Source organism: Fistularia commersonii, chromosome 1, assembly GCF_037954325.1.
Source record: "Fistularia commersonii isolate RoL2024-O1a breed Wild chromosome 1, RoL_Fcom_v1.0, whole genome shotgun sequence".
NCBI classification, from domain to species: Eukaryota; Metazoa; Chordata; class Actinopteri; order Syngnathiformes; family Fistulariidae; genus Fistularia; species Fistularia commersonii.
Window position 1 is genome coordinate 6,839,307 of NC_141284.1, and position 21,082 is coordinate 6,860,388.

At 42.5% G+C, this 21,082-nt stretch overlaps 1 protein-coding gene across 1 annotated transcript in view; it reads right to left on the bottom strand.

Moving 5' to 3' along the window:
• szt2 (SZT2 subunit of KICSTOR complex) overlaps positions 1 to 21,082 on the bottom strand; it is a 154,546-nt gene that overhangs the window by 37,921 nt on the left and 95,543 nt on the right. The window contains exons 53-60 of the mRNA XM_086146303.1: positions 20,667 to 20,866; positions 16,716 to 16,882; positions 16,372 to 16,469; positions 16,123 to 16,255; positions 13,964 to 14,094; positions 11,113 to 11,160; positions 7,246 to 7,367; positions 5,916 to 6,101 (exon numbers count right to left, since the gene is read on the bottom strand). Coding sequence (XP_086002429.1) covers positions 5,916 to 6,101; positions 7,246 to 7,367; positions 11,113 to 11,160; positions 13,964 to 14,094; positions 16,123 to 16,255; positions 16,372 to 16,469; positions 16,716 to 16,882; positions 20,667 to 20,866 — 1,085 coding nt within the window. The remainder of the gene's footprint in view (positions 1 to 5,915; positions 6,102 to 7,245; positions 7,368 to 11,112; positions 11,161 to 13,963; positions 14,095 to 16,122; positions 16,256 to 16,371; positions 16,470 to 16,715; positions 16,883 to 20,666; positions 20,867 to 21,082) is intronic.

Genomic DNA, 21,082 nt, shown 5'->3' on the forward strand with positions numbered 1-21,082 from the left:
AGAAAAATTTGCCTCCTGTTCTCGACAGTGGGATATACTGTATATGTAAAAGTAGATGAAGGAAAACACTAATTTACTTTTTTAATTAGCATTTTTTCCATATGCTATATGCTGCTCTGGGGTGTTTGTTTTGGTCTCCGATTTGGTCAACTCCATGGGGATGGAGGTAAGAGTCGGGGTGGTTCTCCCACTGCCTTGACGTTCCATGTTATCATTTCACACGCGGTGATATAATCGACAATCAACCGCCGCTGTTTTGCATTTCAAATCCTGTTTTCTCATCCAATGTGTACAGTTACTGAGTTTAATGGTAATGGGGTCAGCATTGCCACACCTGTGATTCTGACGGTACAAAATGCCATATATTTTTTTCAATATGGATGTGTTTTTTACCATGATTTATTATCTGGGTTGAGGCAGCGGGTGTGTCTTTGGCAGCTGGTGTTAATGTTATTGTTTGGTTTTTTTTTGGAAACACTGGGAACCCATTACTTAGATAAGGAGAACCTGCTGCTTGGTGGCCTTATGCTTGGCATGAGCATTATAAGTGCAGGGAGGAGAAACTAATCAAAAAAAAAAGGTATTATTAGATATTGCTGAGGGAGGCAGCATGATACCCAGCTCATATTTATGCTTTCAGCTGTACTTTTTATTACCATTAAATAAGTGGTTATTAGTATGCAACTAATTAGAAGAAAAAAAATTGGAAGGACTTGCTTATGAAACAACTGAAATTTTGTTTATTCTGACTGATGGTGTTAATATTGTGATATTTGTAGCTGCAATTGATGGTACGTTTTAGATAACTATTTTCCAGCATTGAGAAGGTCACCAAGCATAAAAAATAATATTAATAATAAGAACAAATAAATAAAATGTTTGGGATATGACTCATGATAAGTATGCAATTCCATCTAATCAACAACATAAATTTGGAAATCTAAATAACCACTGAACCAACCACGGATCTCCAACATTGCTATGGTTGAGGGCTCTTGGCTGAAAAGACGGCTGTTACAGGCGAAGGGTTACCAAGCCAACATCACTTCAATAGCCATTTTCATACAGAACAGTTCTAGGAACACGGATCTAACAACTGTCAATCTTGACAGGACAGTTTAAGGTCCTCTTAAACTCGAGTTTACTCAGTACTTATTTTGACAAAAAATGAAATGTCTCTTCTCTGTAGCATTTCAAGCCAGAAGTTGGTCCATTTCCCACTGGTTCTGTCCATTTTGTAGCAAAAAAAAAAAGCTGACATGTCATCACAATACACTTTAAAAATGGTGGTCCACAAGAGGTATCTGGCAATGGCTTTGACTTATGACCTCTTACAATCCCTAAGCTCATCAAATAGTTCCTACAGAAGCATAAGGAGCTAAAATTGTTCTAGAAACTGGTCTTTTTTCAACTGCTGTCCTTATTCCCAATAATGTTCTAGGAACAGCATAAAGCTGTGTATAGTGTGGAAGCAACTAGCTTTCCAAAAATATTGTTTTTCTTTTAAGAAGTTGGAAAGCATTTCTGACTTCCCTGAGTCGTATATTAACTGTAAACTTAAGAGAGCTGTAAATGAATCCGAAATAACTTCTCCGATATGCAGCTGAAACTCAGCAACTATAGCGTCTATAAAACACAGCTTTTCCATGATTTTAAAAAGCTGCACAATTAAATGCAGGGGAGGAAACCATGAAATGGCAAATGTTGTTAATGAGCGTAGATTCCAATGATGTCGGATGTGATGATGCTAGGACAGGGTGAACCCCAAAGTTGGAATATAAGGAAACACCAGAAAGAGACATCTCACTCTCTGATCGCAGCGTTTTAGCGGTTGTCAAATCATCAAATAGTCAGCAATGCAGATAGGAAACACAAATTTCTATGGATCAAACTCCTTGTCCTTTTTTTTTTTCTTTTAAATGTACCGCTTGTCATTGTGGCCTTGATCTTAAGTGAGCTACTGTACATGCAATTTTGAATCCTCATTCTTGGCTTTGCATTTCAGTGATTTTATCAGCTAATTTTCTTGGATTTTGTTTAAATGAGTTTTAACTCAGTCTCTGAAGTCACAACGAGGAAAACTTTTTACTTATTGGCCAATTAGCTGTGGAGTCACAAAGGACCTCATAACTTTTCATTATTGCTTTTTGATGATTGAATTAGAGGCTAACTTGATACTAAAAAGACCTCCAAACCCCAAAGACTTAATTGTGTTCAAATAAATGCTCTTGTTAAACAAAAATAAAAGTGCCCGTTCCCCGTGTCGGAGATAAATCTGATGGTGTGTCGGGTCTCCGCCTTTCGTCTGTTCCCTGACACGGCTGCTGACTCATGGTGCGAGGTGGGGGAGACTGGGGGATTGTCGTCCTGGAGCCAGTACCGTGGTGTGAAGTCAGATCAGACTGTTAGATATGCTTAGCAAACACTTCTGTGACTGGCAGACCACTTGATACATCGATGGAATGTTGAAAAAAAGAAAAAAAAAATCTCCAGGAGGGGGTCGTAAATAATCCTGAAGGATAGATGGAAACTGACAGGAGCTAAATTACTTTGTGGCGGCTAAGTGTTACACTGTGGACAACATGGGTTTATTTCCTGGGTGTGATGGAGGCTCAACAAGGAAGCGGGGTGTATACAGGGGGCAATAATAAAGAATAAAAATGCTTATTTTCCCGTTTTGGTTTGAACCGGAGAGGCCATCAGTCAAATATTGATCCGTAGCTCCATATTTAATACAGGAGGTCCGGCGATTTTTGCTGAGATGCTCAAAACAAAACAAAAAAAAAAGCTTAAATAAAGCGGCAGCACAGTCTGATGGGCTGCAGGTGCCAACGTCGCTGAAAGTAAATTGGAACTTTTTTTTTTCGCACCGGCCGAAATGGATTCAGTCTTAATTCGGTCTGAGATGGACGAGGAAAATGCAGTACGAGGGAGCGCAGTGTTTTCAAAAACTTTACCCCCGCAGTAACTCAGGGCAGGGTTACTACCAGTAATAACTCAAAGTCTGCAGTTTATAGCTACAACATAAGTCACAAACACATATCTATCTGATCAGCATAGTTATTTCCGACATATCGGTAGAACCAGGGGGCTGTGTTGCAGACACTTACACCAACTGTATCAGAAATATTTGGTAATTGCAGTAACAAGGACAATTGCAGACAAAATAATAACGGAGTCAATGCCCAGATCATAACTCAAAATGTTACAACTTCCACCAAAACTTAGATCGGCTCGGAACCTTTAGAACCCGAAACTTTTTGACTACTATTTGAAACTGATTTAATCACTGACTTTTTGAGCAAAGCTGGGGGATAGAAAAAAAAGAAAAGTTTCAAAAAGGTGTAATTTATGCTTGTAATTAAGGTGAAAGAAAAAGAAAAAGCTGCTTTTTTAAAAAGTTAAGAGAGCAGTGGTTAAAAAAAATAAATAAGGACAACCGCAGGTGCTTAATCGCCTTCATTATTCATTTTCCCTGAGAGGGCCGAGAATAACAGGAGCTGTCGGTGCCGACTCATTTCACCAACTAAATATAGTCCTTTAAAAAATGTAATATCACATGGGCAGTCCGGGACATACCACATTTAATGGCAGACTAATATCCGGTAAACAGACACGACATGGAGGACAGAAGTGAGCATGCACAGAAAACCATTAAAGTGACACCGTCTAATTCTAGCAAATTTGGTGCCGGCTAACTTTTTTTCGGAATCTTATATGATTTTATAATCTTTAATTGAAAGCTTTTATCGGGGTCTGATTGGATCACAGACGCGAGGCATGTGCGGTGGGAAAGCGCAACATTGGGGAGATGTGTTAGTGTTGGTATGTGGCCCTTGGTAGTACACCAAACCATTGTAACATTTGCAGCCATTAATTTAAAAAATGTCATCATCGGGATTGACTTGATCTCATCCAACTACTCAGTAATTCATCGAAATAGTGAGAATTAGTTCGTATGCCAAAGTTTCAGGGTGAGTTTAGGGGAAAGATATGCACATATCCTGGAAAGGATACAGTGAATTGACTTTAAGGCTATGCTAGTCGGCTATGAGTGCATCCAACAGTCTGCAGCACATCTTGCATTTGATTATGTCACGGCTATAGGTAAACAACCCCAGGTAGCGACGCCCTGCACAGGTGTCTACTCCTACCCGTGCTAAAAAGAACCAAACAAGAAATTAAAAAAAAAAAAAAAAAAAGAAGAAATAAACACCACATGCTCCCCGTTAGACGGGCTGCTAGCTTAACAGGTTACTTATGTTTAATTCCCGCCAGCTGCTTCGGGGATACAACAGCTGGACGAAACTTGCCCCAGGAAGGGGCTACCTCCCTGCCACAATGAGGATCCAGATGCTGCCCGACAGGGCTGATTCCACCTGAACTGGCACACTCTCAGCCCCCACTATGGGCAACCACCGCCACAGAAACAGCTGCTTTTTAGGGACAATCATGATTGTCCTGAAAGCACCCCTGTGGTACTTGTGATGTAAGAGTCTGTTGTTCGGCCTGAAAATGAACTAATAGGCTACAAGGAAGAAAAAAAATAAAAAGTTCCTTCCTAAAACTAAAAATATTTCACATGTAATGGCTATTATGGACAAATAAGAACAGTTTAAACTTAGCTTGTTGTGTTTTTTTAATCTCACTTTCCACGGTTCCTAAAATAAATGGTGGCTGAGAGGATTAAAAATAGAAACGATTACTTTCAAAAAGCAAGGGTCGATGTGGACGGGGCGCGGAGAATGTTGTCATCGACATTCTTTGACATTTTGAAGAAGACTCTTACTCAGGTGTTGAACTCTTATCTTGATTTCAGTCAAAATAGACTTTTATCAACATCTTTGCTGCAGAGTTTTTTTTTTGTTGTTTTTTTTCACTTGGGGCGGGCACTGTCATTGGTCCATCTAAAGTAATTACAAATGTTTTGGTATGACATGAGTTAAAACAGACTTCAGAATCTTGGCGGATTGCTAATTATCGAATTACCGATTCAGTAAGTCAGAGAAACAAAGGCTGTTCTGTAGAGGAAGAGGAGAAAGAAAGAAAAAACAAAACGCCATCTACGCGTGAAAAGTTTAATTGTGTTTTCCCCGGAGAGTTTTTAGTTTTGCTATTTCAGTGTTCCGCGATCTTGCTGCAAGGATGTTTCTCTATGTCTGAAAAGATCTGTGATGAGTGAAAACTGCTTGTCTTTCATTTAAATAATTAAAGAAACAACACATCTACACACACTTGTGCCCGCACACACACAAACGCGTGCACGCACACACACACACACACACACACAAGGAAATCCGCTGGAACGCTTGCATCAGTTTACAGTGCTTTCATTGGAAGAAAAATGGAGTGTGCACAGGTCTGTGGGGGGCGGGGAACAAACAAACAAACAAACAAACAAATAAATATATAAATAAATAAAATAAACTGAAGATGACTTAACCCAAGCTCAGTCCTGCTACAAACGCTTGTTGCAAATAGGTCATGTTACTCTTGAGGCTCTCCCTGGTTCGCACTTTGACGACAGACTGAGAGAGAAGCTCTGACCACAGATAAAAATAGAAATATTTATGAGTGTGTACTCACAATGTCATTATATGATTTTAAAAATAGTTCACAGGGGTTATAAAATAAGCTCTAAAAAAGCTCAATCCCTTACCCTTTGTCATGTTTTGCTCTTTTTTTCATTACTACTTTGAAAAAGGTAACCAACATAAAATAAATGGAGATAGAGTGCAGAAGGAGGCCCTTCAGAGGGCAGATATTGGCCTAAAACCCCATAATAACTTCCTTCATGCTGTCATGTGACAGTGCCTCAGACCGAAGGCAAACCCGTAACTGATTGGATTGGTTTTCAACAATGCAATACTTTCCAGGCGATGCGCCGTGCCAGGACCTGCGTGGTTTAGCATTACCTGCTTGGAGTCCATTTCGTGGATGGGTGCGTCGGAGAAGCAGTGGTGATGGAAGAGGCCCATCTTCTGGTTGAGCAGGCAGTGGATGACGTGGGCCCTGGCATTCTGCCATTTAACCAGACGCACCAGCTCGCGGTTGAGAGCAGCCCCCAGGTCCACAGACCAGTTGTAGCTGTACAGAGTCACCTGGAACACGCAGACGGTCGATTGGTTTCGATTTAGCCACGACGAGCGGCTCCTGTCTGACATGCAGGACCTGCTGCCCGCGAACTGAAAGCCTGAATTTCTTATATCCATCGCTGGCTTTCTGGTCCACTTCTAGTGGTCATTAGCATACAGATGTGTGCAGTCTTACTTAAATTTTGAAATCAGAGAACACAACTGTTCCTTTTGATTAAACAAGTGCCAGCTTGCATATTGTTGCAGTGGTAAAACAAAACCCCTCAAAAATAATGTAATGGGCCAACGGCAGAGTAAATAGTATCAATTGATGTAATCAATCTCTTGATCAAACCCTTCTTCTGCTCAAGTCACGAAGAGAAAAGCAATGGTACTTTGCTTCATCAATAGAAGAATCTCAGGATTCAACAGGAAGCTGCATGGTGCTCCTCCGTGGCAGCTACTGTTCTAAAGGGTGTAGCTAATAAGGGAGATGGCCTGAGCTACTGTTAGTGCTGTGTAGCACAATTGGAACATTCAAAATCCAGATATTTTAGAAAACGTCAAGGGAGGTTGCACCGGAAGCCTCGGTGTCATCAACGAAGCCGGCGGACTTTCAGGGTATCTCAAAAGTGTACAATGCATGTTGTATTGGTCCTGAGCTTGGTGTTCTGTTGCGGGTAAAAGCCACATTTTCCAGAAACTAATCAGTGTTAGCAAGCAAAGAGCTGTGAGGATGTAATCTAAGACACTGAAGGAGAAAAAACAACCAAAAAATGGTCCTATTTTGTCATGTCAGTCTCGAAAGCAAACAAGTATCCTGAGGCTTAAGCCTGACGTTAATAAACGTTAACCCTGCCACCGACCCCCCCCCCAGGAAATGGTCAAAGGGCTCCTCAGCAAACAATAAAGTTTAGGCGTGATATGACGCAAAGATCAGCGTGACACTGAAGGGAGCACCCCAAACTAACATGTAACGGCTTTCCCGATGTACTAACAGTCCACCCCTGTTTCTCTGGGTGAACGGTCTAAACACATCGAATTTGATGTGGCAGTGTGTCTTCTTGTATCGCTAATCCATCTTTTGGTGGCTTAATGTGTTTGAATCCCCGTTCCTTACCTGCCCTCGGGCGAAAATTCAGATTTATTAGACTTCCATATGCCAAGTCACCTTTTTGTCCAAGATGCTGATGAGGAGAAACCTCTGGCGAGGTGCCAGTCCCGACCCGGACTGGCTGGGACTGGACCAATCGCTCGGTTCCAGAGCTTCGAAACGCTGGAGGCCTTTATGAGCTGGGCAGAGGAGAGGGTAAAGTCAGTGGAACGGCAAAGTAATCTGAATCAAAGCCAGACAGCATTCTGGCCATTCTTTCACACAAACTCCCCGCTGACAGCTGGGACGTTCTTTCATCTGCTCCTTGCTGAGCTGTCGGATCATGGTCGCCGCTCGGTGCATGGCCATAGGATCAACATTTTTAGATGGAATTCATTTACATTTGAACTGTGACTGAGGAACCAATCAACCTTTCTTTTTTTTTTTTTTTTATTAAACCCACCGGCCCAAGGCACCGGAATAAAGCACAATCAGCTGAAGAGTAGACACCTGGAGAGCGCTCAATTTGCATATAATAGTAATACGTTACGTTTTTTTTTTTCCCCCCATATTACAATGTTGGTGAAGGGGGGGGGTTTCCAGGACACCAAGACCTGCTTTAAACACACAAGTAATAGGTCAATTTAAGTTTGTTTTTGCATGCATCTCTGTGCTGCGGCTACACGGACAATGACAATTCATTTAATGGTATCCCATCAAGTGTGTTTTTGTTTTGGCAGGTTAAAGTCAATGCAGTGCTATTTGTAACTCATATACACTGGATTATCCGCTGTATTATTTACAGGGACGTAATATACTCCTGTGAGCAAGCATTTGGCAATGAAATGCCAGTACAAATTTGCTTTAAACTCGAAGAAGCCTGGAACAGGACCAGACTGCAGTGTGATTTACTGTCTCATGAGACGGCAGGGGACGTCACACACACATGCGCGCACACACACACACACACCTGTAATCAGGCACCGGCCAAATTTGGATTTGGGACTGCTGTCATGATACCGGCGGAATTTACATTATGCTATGTAACGACTCCCCTCGGTTTATTCAGCCAAGATTACAATGAGCAACAGCTAAACAAAGCAATAGTGTTAGGTGAAAAATGTGAGTAAAATGGGACTGCATGAGTTACGGAAATGTACTCCATAATGATATTACTGGGTCTCAATGGAAGACACGCACACGCACACACACACACACACACACACACACACACACACACACACACACACACACACAGAAGAACATGTCTTTGATACACTGGTGATTTTTCAGGTTTGCTGAGGCATGTAGAGGTCTGTATTTTTTATCAAAGGTATTCTAAATGTGTGAGTGATAGAAACCAAAACCAAAATCCAGAAAATCACATTGTATGATTTTTAAGTAATTCATTTCCATTTTATTGCATGACGTAAGTATTTGATACATCAGAAGAACAGAACTTAATATTTGGTACGGAAACCTTTCTTGGTGATTACAGAGATCAGACATTTCCTGTAGTTCTTGACTAGGTTTGCACACACAACAGCAGGGATTTTGACCATACAGATCTTCTCCTGATCCGTCAGGTTTCAGGCCAGTTGCTGGGCAATATGCGCTTTCAGCTTCCTCCAAAGATTTTCTGTTGGGTTCAGGTCTGGAAACTGGATAGGCAACTCCAGGACCATGAGATGCTTCTTACAGACCCACTGCTTAGTTGTATGTTTTGCGTCATATTGGAAGACTCAGCCACAACCCATTTTCAAGGCTCTTACTGAGGGGAGAAGGTTGTTGGCCAAGATCTTGCAATACATAGCCCCATCCATTCTCCCCTCAATATGGTGCAGTCATCCAGTCCCATTTGCTAAAAAGCATCCCCAAAGAATGATGCTTCCACCTCCATGCTTCACAGTTGGGATTGTGTTTTTAGAGTTGTTCTCATCGTTCTTCCTCCAGTGTTTAGTGTTTGGTCTAAACTTCCTACGGAGTTTAGACCAAAAAGCTCTATTTTATCCCATCACACCACATGATCTTCTTCCGTTTCTTCTCTGGATCATCCAAATGGTCGTTGTCAAACTTCAGATGGCCTGTGCTGGCTTGAGCAGGGGGACCTTGTGTGTGCTGTAGGATTTTAATCTATGACGGCGTAGTGTGTTACTAATGGTTTACTTGAGACTGTGGTCCCAGTTCTCTTCAGGTCCAGCCAGAAGTTCTAGGCTGATATCTCACCTTCCTCATGGTCACTGATGCCCTCTGAGGTGAGATCCTGCATGGAGCCCCTGACCTAGGGACACTGACCGTCATCTTGAACTTCTTCCACTTTCTATTACCTATTGTGCCTATTGTCCTGCAGCCCATCCCAGCCTTGTGAAGGTCTACAATTTTATCCCTGATGTCCTTACACAGCTCTCTGGTCTTGGCCATTGTGGAGAGGTTGGAGTTTGTTTGATTGAGTGTGTGGACAGGTGTCCTTTACACAGGCAAGAGGTTCAAACTGCAGTTAATGCGAGAGATGAGTGGAGAACAGGAGCGGTTCTTAAAGAAAAACAAATACCGGTAGGTCTGTGAGACCCACAATTCTTACTGGTGGGTAGGTGAAGAAAATAAAAAAGCAAATTAATTGATCATTTAAAAATCATATGATGTGATTTTCTGGATTTTTGTTTTAGATTCACTCACAGTTGAAGAGTCTCTATGATAAAAAATACAGACCTCTGCATGCTTTGTTAGTGGAAAAATCTGAAAAATCTGTAGTGTATCATATACTTGCTCTCCCCACTGTGTGTGTGTGTATATATATATATATATATATATATATATATATATATATATATATACATATATATATATATACATATACATACATACATACATACATACATACATACATACATACATACACACACACACACACACACACACACACACACACACACACACACACACACACACACACACACACACACACACACATATATATGTACATAAATATCTATGTATACCGGTATATATATACATGCTCTCTCGTAACTTCAAGCGGGCCACGAAATGTACTGGCTTAAGCAGGGGGACAAGTCTGGCACTGCTGGATTTGAGTACCTGGCGATGAGTTACTGTGTTACTAGTGTTACTAGTGTTACTGATAGTAGCCTTTTTTACTTTGGTCCCAGCTCTCTGTAGGTCATTCACTCGGTCCCCCCGTGTGGTTCTGGGATTTTTGCTCACCGTTCTTGAGACCATTTTGACCCCACAGGGTGAGATCTTGCATGGAGTCCCAGATCGCGGAAGATTATCAGTGGTCTTGTTTGTATTCTATTTTCTTGTAATTGCTCCCACATTTGATTACTTCAGACCAAGCCTCATACTTTCAGATTCAGTCCTCCCAGCCTGCAGGTCTGCAGGTCTTAATTTTTGTTTCTGGTGTCCTTTGACAGCTCTTTGGTCTTGGCCATGGTGGAGTTTAGAGTGTGACTGTTTGACGTTTTGAACTGTATTCTATACTGATAACCAGTTCAAACAGGTGCCATTAATACAGGTAATGTGTGTAGGACTAAGGCGCCTCTTAAAAAAGAAGTTACAGGTCTGTGAGAGCCAGAAATCTTGCTTGTTTGTAGGTGACCAGATACTTATTTTCCACCATAATTTGCAAATAAATTCTTTAAAAATCAGTCGATGTGATTTTCTGAATTTTTTTTTTGCACTCTGTCTCCCATAGTTGAAGTGTTGATGATGAAAATTATAGGCCTCTCTCATCTTTTTAAGTGGGAGAACTTTCACAATTGGTAGCTGACTAAATACTTTTTTGCCCCACTATATATATATATATATGTTATGCCATTTGTTAGGACATATTTGTATGTAGTGAAGCATATGAAAAACTTAAAAGATGGAAAATAACAGCAAAAACATCCCATCAGCATGGAATGGTATGCTGAGAGGCAAACTTACGTGTGAAACTACTTAGCACTGGCGTGTTTTCCTCATCTGAACTGTCTTCTGTGGGCAAACAGAGATGGCACAAACAGCAAGGCGGCATGGACAGAGAGAGGGACACAGCTCAAACGCAAAGTGATGTCAGCAGACAAATAAAAGTTAAAAAAAATAAATAAATAAAATAAAAAAAAAAATCACAGTTGTGTTAAGACAGCCCGAAGCTCGGACAGAGACGCTGAGTCATGAGCAGCGGCGAGAGAAGCAGCAACAGAAGTGGGGTACAACACTAATGCTTGGGAATGCTTCTTCTACACTATGAATGAGGGGGACACAGATGTTAGCTACATGCTACATGACATATTTCTTCTACGCAACATTTAGATCAATTTCATAATGCAGATGCCCCCCACCCCCCCACGCATTTTTTTTTTTTTGGGGGGGGGGCATCTGCACAAGCTGACGAATTTTGTAACTTCCAGGTAATGTGGAGATGGGCAAAATGGTATACAGGTGCTAGAATATTCAGTCCTATGAAGCATTCAGTGGTATGGGTATATCATGAAAAAAATACAAAAATAGTCTGAAATTGTAAAAACAAACTGCAATGAATACAATTTTGTGTGTTCTTAAGACCGTACAGAAAAAGTTAGGGGGATTGATATGGGAAATCTGATTATTAAGCCGCTGCTGAAGAATAACATTGACAAATTATATTTTGTTTACCCAGGACATGACGGCTCTAGGCCGATGCAGGAGCAGAGTTAGTATCGCTCTATAAATATTAAATGCGTGGAAGCGCATGACAAATGGGACCACTTTTGCAACGCCCAAATCAATACTAATATACACTATATGACCAAAAGTATTTGCTCACCCATCCAAATAATCGGAATCAGGTGTTCCAATCACTTTCATGGCCACAGGTGTATAAAATCAAGCACCGAGGCATGCGGACTGTTTTTACAAACATCTGTGAGAGAATTGGTCATTCTCAGGAGCTCAGAGAATTCCAGCATGGAACTGTGATAGGATGACACCTGTACAACAAATCCAGTCGTGAAATTTCTTTGCTCTAAATATTATATATCCACAGTCAACTGTCAGCTGTACTATAGGAACATGGAAGTGTTTGGAAATGACAGCAACTCAGCCACAAAGTGGTAGGCCACGCAAACTGATGGAGCAGGGTCAGCTGATGCTGAGGCGCATAGTGTGAAGAGGTCGCCAACATTCTGCAGAGTCAATCGCTACAGAACTCCAAACCTCAAGTAGCCTTCAGATCAGCTCAAGAACGGTGCGCAGAGAGTGTCATAGAATAGGTTTTCCATGGCTGAGCAGCTACACCCAAGCCACACATAACCAAGTGCAATGCAAAGCGTCAGATGCAATGGTGTAAAGCACACCGTCACTAGACTCTAGAGTAGAGGAGACATGTTCTCAAATCGTGCTTCTCCATCTGCCAATCTGATGGAGCAGTCTGAGTTTGGCGGTTACCAGGACAACGGAACTTGTCAGACTGAATTGTGCCAAGTGTGAAACTTGGTGGAGGGGGGATTATGGTGTGGGGTTGTTTTTCAGGAGGTGGGCTTGGCCCCTTAATTCCAGTGAAAAGAACTCTGAAAGCTACAGCTTATCAAGACATTTTGGACAATTCCATGCTCCCAACTTTGTGGGAACAGTTTGAAGATGGCCCCTTCCTTTTCTAACATGACTATGTATTGGTGCACAAAGCAAGCAAGGTCAGTAAAGACATGGAAGACAGATTCTGGTAAGGATGAACTTGACTGGCTTGCACAGAGTCCCGACCTCAACCCCATTTGGGATGAATTACAACAGAGACTGAGAGCCAGGCCTTCTCGTCCAACATCAGTGTGTGACCTCACAAACACGCTACTGGAAGAATGGGCGAAAATTCCAATAAACACACTCCTGAACCTTGTGGACAAGCTTCCAAGAAGAGTTGATGCTTTTATAGCTGCAAGGGTGGACTGACGTTATATTGAACACTATAGATTAGGGCTGGGATGTCACTTCAGTTCATATGCGAGTCAAGGCAGGGGGGAGAATACTTTTGGCCATATAGTGTATGTGTGTCAACCACCCTGCAGCAGCATGAGGATGATCTAACATTCACAGAAAGGAATCAAACACTGGCACTGCAGTTTGCTTTTCTGGGGGGGGGGATTTTTTGTTAGCATGAGCCACATCAATGACTTCTTTTGGATTTGTTTTAGACAGATGCACATTTTTGGCACTGAAGCGCCATTATCTGGTAGTTTGACTTGTGGTCAGGGCAGTCTGTTCCGTGCAGTTTGTATAGTTTGCGTATAGTCACCAAACACCCTCTGTGGTGTGGAGAGGCAAGTGCCTTTTCCTAGTCGGCTGAAACCAAATATTGTAATTCCTCTGGTAATCAAACTTCAAAGAACGCGAGAACGATCTTACCATGATACCCTGTGCAGTTACAGGGATGAGATTTTCTATTTTATTTTTAACTTTTTTTTATTTCAAGTTCCAATTCAAAGAGTGAATATATTTTCCTCTAAGAAAGACTTTTTTTTTTCCTAAAGTCCCAATGACTGTTTCGGCATTACATAACTGTGCTGATTCAAGACCAGGCAGAAATAAGCCCGCATATTAAGCTCTGCTAAATGTTGAGTATTTCTTTTTTTTTTTTGGATGGTCGCTGAAAAAAGCAGCAGACGTCCAGGTGATGGGATGTGTATCGTCATCTCATTAGCTGTTACATTTTGAACAGGAAGCTTTTGAACACATGGGACAAAAATAGAAAAATGCTCCGTCGAGTATTGAAACGCAGCGGTGCGCTGGCGGTGAGAGCCTGGAGACATGAGCTGTGGCTGTTTACCTTGCTCTGCGCTGCAGTGCCACTGGTGGAAGTTTCTACCGATGAGGATGAAGCTCCTGGAAGCGTCTGGGGGCTGGCTGAGGTTCAGCGCAAGGGGGAGGGGTACAAAGACATCTCTGGAGGAAGGGGAGCTAAAATAAAAAAAAGGTGGAGAAAGCGGTATCAATATGCAATCGATGCGTTATTGTATTGACAGCGCTTTCATGGAGGTCCTTCTGCTGCTTATTTTGCTGAGGAAAATGTTCAAGATCCAAAACTGTTCCTCGACCAAGCATCTCCCCAGCAAGCCGACAAACTGACCGCTATCTGAAAAATTAGGCAATTTTTTTGTTAGTCTCACTGCGACAGTTCAAAAAGTCATCTGCACAACAAGGAGTTTTTTTTTTTCTCATCTCGATCCAAAGCCTCAGCTGATCAATTTGCACATCCCCTATGTTGAAAACCCTGATTTTTTTGAGCTACTGCTTTCTTCCGTGTGTTTCTACTAACATGCGCTCTCATGCCGCTTTATCAGGTTATAATCAGCTCCATCATAATGTAGTGTTTTTGTTTCACATCAGACTGCATTATATCCTGGTAGCCTGCTTTGGACACTCGAGAGGGGCAGGAGAGTACATTTAAAGTGCACTGAAGAACCTTTCAAATGAAATCAACAAACTTTACTGCTTTTTTGCGGAAGAATTAATGATGTTAGATACTTTGTTTAAAGGCATGCATTAAATAAAGAAGCTGGTGCAGTTTATCCATCCAAAAGCTGTATTTAAACCGGGGCTCTTCGCCTGTGCTGAAGATGAGAAATGAAAACTTCCTAAAACCAGGCCTCAGGGTGACGTCTTTCGAAGTCACAGAGATCACCCCGGCGAGTCCTCCGTCAGTAATCCGATGCAGGCTCTTTTTCACCATCAGATCATGGGGGTCACGTGTGGTTCATTGGTCCTTGGCCCGATTCCGAAGCATATGGGATTACGGTGGTACGCAACTAATACATTACACAGAGATTCAAAATCTCCAGACAGAAGCTACCGTGCAAAGTGCCAACTGACTTTGGGAGGTTTAGTGTCTTGCTCAAAGGCACGTCGACATACCCTCTGCGGGACTGAACAAAGCATCCTTCAGATTACTAGAGGACCCTGCAATACCGCTCTGAACCGTGACGGTCAGCGGGCGCTGGCTGATGAGCTTCTCCTGCTCCTTCCCATTGACGGACACCTCGTCGGTTAGGCGGCTCACGTTCTGATGACCCAGCCAGAGCGGCAGTTGGCAGTGGGAGCTAAAGAGTAGTTGTCTCCTCTGTGTTATTTAGAAAAGTCACACTATCTGTTGAATGATGCCCGCTATGACCTTGCATCCGAGCTGATGCAGGGTGGGTTTTAATTTTTGACCTCGGCATCCCTTTATTCGAACCAGCACCTTGGTGCCGTTCCCTTGAAAAAGTGCTCGAGGGGCTTGCCCTCAGTTGCCTTTGTGGAAAAAGGTTTTGCAACAGTGGGAGCCACACTAATGAACACCCCCCAACCCCTGGCCACTGAGGTGACTGTTTTGCATGCAAAACCCTCAGAGTAAGTCAGATTCGGGCATAGGTCAAGCAAGTTGAAGGCACTCGCCGTGGTCACCATGACATATGAGGTGTGTTTGGTTTGCACTGAACTACCTACCGATATCTTTTCTAGGCAGCTTTAAATTGTGTTTACATGTGATGGGTCGGTTTGGGCTTCACTTGATTTAGAACAAGGAGGACAAAGCCGTAAATATCTCTCTCCATATATCATCATACCATTCCACAGGTGTCCAATGCATTAACTGGACTCCATATCAGGGAGTTTTTTGAAAATTATTTATAAGAGAAAAACAGTCAACAAGAGAAAAGTAGGACATCATGCTGCAGCACATTTAAATGTCACCTGATACTCGGAATGGAGCGTTTGCCTGTATTCACTTCTAAACTTTTGATTCGCCAATTTAAGACCAGGCCCAGTCTCGTGTATAACTAGTAAGAGTAATGTGAAAAACACATTCAAAAAAAAAGAAAAAAAATTGAGATGACATGCACGTTTATATCATGTGGTTGTGGACCTGTTGGAATCCATGGAGGCGTAGGGGGGGTGACAATGCATAAGGTTTTGAGGCATTACCAAAAAACTAACAAAAATAAACCCCACCTCGTCTTTCTGAAGACCTTAACAGTGGTATCGCTGGCCAGGGAGCCGATCAGATTGACGATCTCAGTCAGGGTGGAGGGCATTAGGAAGTGGGAAGCGATTTCAGTCGTGCACTGCTGTATGGAAGGGCAGCCTGTTTACCAGCCGCCGGAGGAAAGAACAGATAAAAGATAATGAGTTACTTCTACTCCTTAAGAAAAGAAAGTTTTCCATCTGAGTACAATTTGAAAGAATTAAAACAAATCTCACCGAGCTGTGCCATGAAAATGATCCACGGCTGACAGGTAAACTGGTAGACGGGATGTAGAGTGCCAGTGTCCCCCTCCTCCAGCTGACACACCTGCCTCCTGCACAGACACACACACACACACACACACACACACACACACACACACACACTGCTGAGAGCCACAGTTGCAGAATTATCGCAGGTGTGTGTAAAGGAAAAAAAGCACCAAAACCCTTCATTGGAATTTAACTATACTTGCTATAATTATTTTTAGTTTTTGTTCCCTGACATCTGCCAAAACCTTACTGCTCTGAAATTCAGTAATGCCTACGCCCTCTGTGACTGCTCATCTGATAACACTCACCTCTGGGCCTGCTCCATCTCCACAGCCATGGCCCTCTCCTGGCTCCACTGCTGCTTCACGGTTTCCGTCTTGTGCCTTCGCCTCGCCGCACGGCCCTCCTCCCCTTTTTCCTGCACAATGTCGTCGGTCGTCTTGGGGCTTCCGAGCTCCGAGGAGTCGGGCTTGCTCTGGAATGACAAGCGTTTATTCTTTCACAAGTCGGACGGAGAGCAAGAACAACCAGGAAGGGGCTCGACATAAGGATCTGAGGTGATAATGAGGAGAAGGAGAGATCCAGAAGAGCCTCCGAGGGCCAATATTCACCACTAAAATCGCTGAGGTTTCCCTTGGCTTGTTACAATTTCCCAATTATTCTGCAGTAGTATTCTGAAACCCTGGGTGGGACTGAGACAGTTGCACTCCAGTCCAACGCAGTGATTAGCCCAGCTATTACCCAATACTGTGGGATGAAGGATGTTGTTTTGCCATTTTTTCAATGATATTCCAATTCTGTGTGACGCTTGTATGGTCTCCAGTTTCCTCCCACAATCCAAAACTGTATTGCCTGTCAGTACATTGAAGCCCCTTAATTACCACAGTGGGTCAATGAGAGTCAAAGGTTGTTTAGTCTATTTGACACATGAATTGAAGAGTGACTGGTTGTATGTCTCGAATAGAATATCATAAAAGTAAAACCTGGCAATTTGTTCCTGACACTGTGTATCGGGGGGGCAGCCGAGGATCGTATTTATTGTACCGTGGGACGCAATTCAAAACGTTTCAGTCTCTTGTTGCTTTTTGCGTCTTAAACGGGCACCCCTGTTTCAGAAAGGCGAAAAAGTCAGAGAGCCTTGACGGAGCGGAGCCCTCTTCCCTGAATGGTCAGGTTATAAAATAAATAAATAAAAATCATGTTAAGAAATATGCACTGTATGGAAAACAGTCTCGGCTCAAGCAAAGTGTGTAATAAGGTGCCACTCAAACCTCTTTAATATCACTAATCCCCTGCAAGTTTTTTAGGCTCTGACTCTCCAGGGATATCCTGGTGTGATCTCACCCCAAATGAGTCGGAAATGGTCTAGGGATTCAGTGCTTTGCGAATTATAGTTTTTGGTCAAAAAACAAATCAAATACATTGATTGCAATTATATTCCTTTTGTTCTACGATTGCTGCATTGGATAATGGCATGCTGATCCCCATCTAACAAAATACAGGAAAACAAGTTGAGAGACTAAATGTGAAAATGGCCAAGCAATACACTTCTGAAACAGGAAATAATAAGTAGGATTAGGGCAAAACAAAAAAATACATTTCACAGCCCTCATTAAATTGATGGATGAATGCATTTTCTTTTCTTTTTCTTAGTGTGCCATTTTATCCCAATTATCGCTGTGATGGAACTGTGGTGAAACAGTAAACTCGTTGAATGTGCAATTCAAAAACACAATCTGAAAAATACAGCAAAAAAGGAAATTATGTTGAGGAAAATATTAGAAACATTACACCAGCATCCACTCTGTATCTGGTTCGCACAGTCTGTATTCTGCACTGATGCGCCGGGATGTAACATGAAATGACTGGTTCTGGTTTTGAGACAGAGAAAGACTTAGTAAACTGTAAGTGGTCACAGCTTATACGGCGCGTTCAACGCTGCGCTGTCATATTGCTTTAAGTGGATCTCACATTGACCTACTCACTCACACTCTCTCTTGTAAACACAGACACACACAGCGTATGGTTCTACATCTTTTGCATCTTTAATCTGATTGCAGATTGCTAACTTCCCCTCCTAGATTTCTGCATTAATGTCCTTATAAGTTCCACGGCAAGAATCCCGAGGGACAACGACGAACCTGAAAGCAGCGCTATGAACTAGTGGGAGGTGACATCTGTTAAGCTCAGGCTGCACTGACCTAAAATCAGATGCTGCGAGATCAGAGGAGAAACAAACGCGGTATCATTCTTCTTCACTTTCACATTAGCACATCCTTGAAATGGTGTCCAAGTTTCTTGTGTTTAAATCAAAAAAAAAACAAAAAAAACAACACACACCTTGTGCTTTAAAGCAAAGAAACTTACAATATCAGTGAATTACTTTGTGAAAATAATGGGGGGTTTGATACCTTTCAAGATATCTTAGGCAGTCAGATTCTCTGTTTGATCAGCACTGAAATATCATAACTGTCATTTATTGATATGTTGTACTTACATGGTCATTAACACATCAGACAGTTTAAATGAGACACACTCGCAGTGTCTGAGTCAAAGTCTGCCTGCCTGGTAAAAATAAGCCCTATAGTCTCTCCCTCTCTCTCCTTCAGCTCAGGATTCCCTTTCTTCCAAATTCCTGGGGGAAATATACAGCTCTTCGGCTGCTAAACGCTCTGCTGTGCTCATCAGCTAGCTGCCCCTCTGCGCTTAGTGGGTAGTGGGCCAACATTTCAGAGTCCATCCAAGGCAGAATGGCATTCAAACCCAGTGTCAGCTTAGTTCCAGTGAGCATTGTAATGATTATTCAAATCGGATTTAAAAATGTGATCGGAACTGACTTCGTATTGCAGTATTTGCTTTAAAAATGTTGATTGAAAAGAACAAAGAAGGTCAGATTGAGCTGCATTGTGCTTTTGTAGAAAAAGCATACAGCAGGGTGCCAAGGGCGAAACTGTGGTACTGTGTGAGGAGGACTGGAGTGGCAGAGAAGATTGTTAAGATTGGTGCAAGACATGAATGGGAGTTGTGACACAGTGGTGAGGTGTGATGTTATCGTGACAGAGCATTTCAAGGTGGAGGTGGGATTGCATCAGAGAGCCTGATCAGCTCCGAGCCCTTCTTGTTTGCTTTGGTGATGGACAGGCTGAGTGATGAGATTAGACAAGAATCTCAATGGACTACGATGTTTGCAGATGACATTGTGATCTTTAGTGAGCAGGTGGAAGGAAATCTAGAGAGGTGGTGGTACGCTCTGGTAAGGAGAGGAATGACGGTTAGCCGCAACGAGGTAGAATACATGCATGTGAGCGAAAGGGACCCAAGTGAAAAATTGAGGCTCCAGGGAGTGTAGATAAATAAAGCAGAGGATTTTCAGTACTTATGGTCAACAGTCCAGACCAATGGAGAATGTGTGAAAGAAGTGAACAAACACATTCAAGCAGGTTTGAATGGGTGGAGAAAAGTGTCAGGGTTAGTGAGCGATAAGAGTGTCAGCCAGATGAAAGGAAAAGTGTACAAGAGAAAGGTGAGACCAGCGGCGCTGTTTGGTTTAGACAAAGTGGAAATGAGGAAAAGAGAGGAGGTAGAGATGGAGGTGGTAGAGATGAAAGATTCTCCGAGGTTCTCTTTGGGAGTGAGGAGGATGGATAGGATGAGGAATGAGTCCATCAGATTGACAGCGCATGTTGGAGATAGTCAGACCGAAATGGTTTGGACATATAGAGAGGAAGGATAGCGAATTTATTAGTAGGAGGATGCTGAGGTTGGAACTGCCTGGCAGGTAAAACTACAGGAAGACCAACAAAGAGATTTATGATGTAGTGACATGACGTTAGTTGTTAGAGAGAAGGGGACACAAAAAATAGGGTTGGATGGAAGGAGTTGATTCATTATGGTGACCCCTGAAGGGAACAGCTGAAAGAAGAGCTGACTTTGTCTTGTTGCCATCTTTGAGGTCCAAAGTCAAGCCAGCTGTGTGACTTTCCAAAGTATAACACTTGAGAATGACCACCAAATTCTGTTCTCCACCACTTTCAAGAAGCCCCGTCCTTCAGTTTTTTTTTCCTTTCGAGACCTTGTACCTTGTTCGCATTTTACCCCAAACTTTGATTGAAAGAAAATGGACTGTGAGCTTGCAAAAAGTTAATGTCGGTAAATAACCACAGTCTAATAGAAGCTCCCAATTATTAAACACTATTTTAAAACTACTGTTTTAAAAACCACTGAAAAGTTGAAATGACTGGAAGACCTGGAAAACTGACCAGTATGTCCCAGAAGCTCCGGAGGGTGCTCTTCCCGGTGGGCGTAGTGGACTCAGGTGTGCTGGGCCCGGTGGTGCAAGTGCTACCCGCACTTGGCGTCAAGGTGATAGGAGAGGGGCTGAGTTTAAAGACTCGGGAGCCGCTCCGCTGCCTGTGACCTTCCTTCACCTCTTTGGCCTCAGGTAGGGGAATCAACAGGGCTGGGGACAAGGAAAAATACAACATCAATACCCGAGCCAACCTGCTGGTTGCATTAGAATCACTTGTGCCCCCCCGTCAGTGAATCTGACAGCAACTGAAGATGACTCAACAGCGCTTTCTGTTTTTTTTTTTTTTTTTTTTATGATAGCACAACCTTGACAATCTGCCAATACTGAACCCCTTTTATACAGCTGCAATTAATAAAACATGAACGG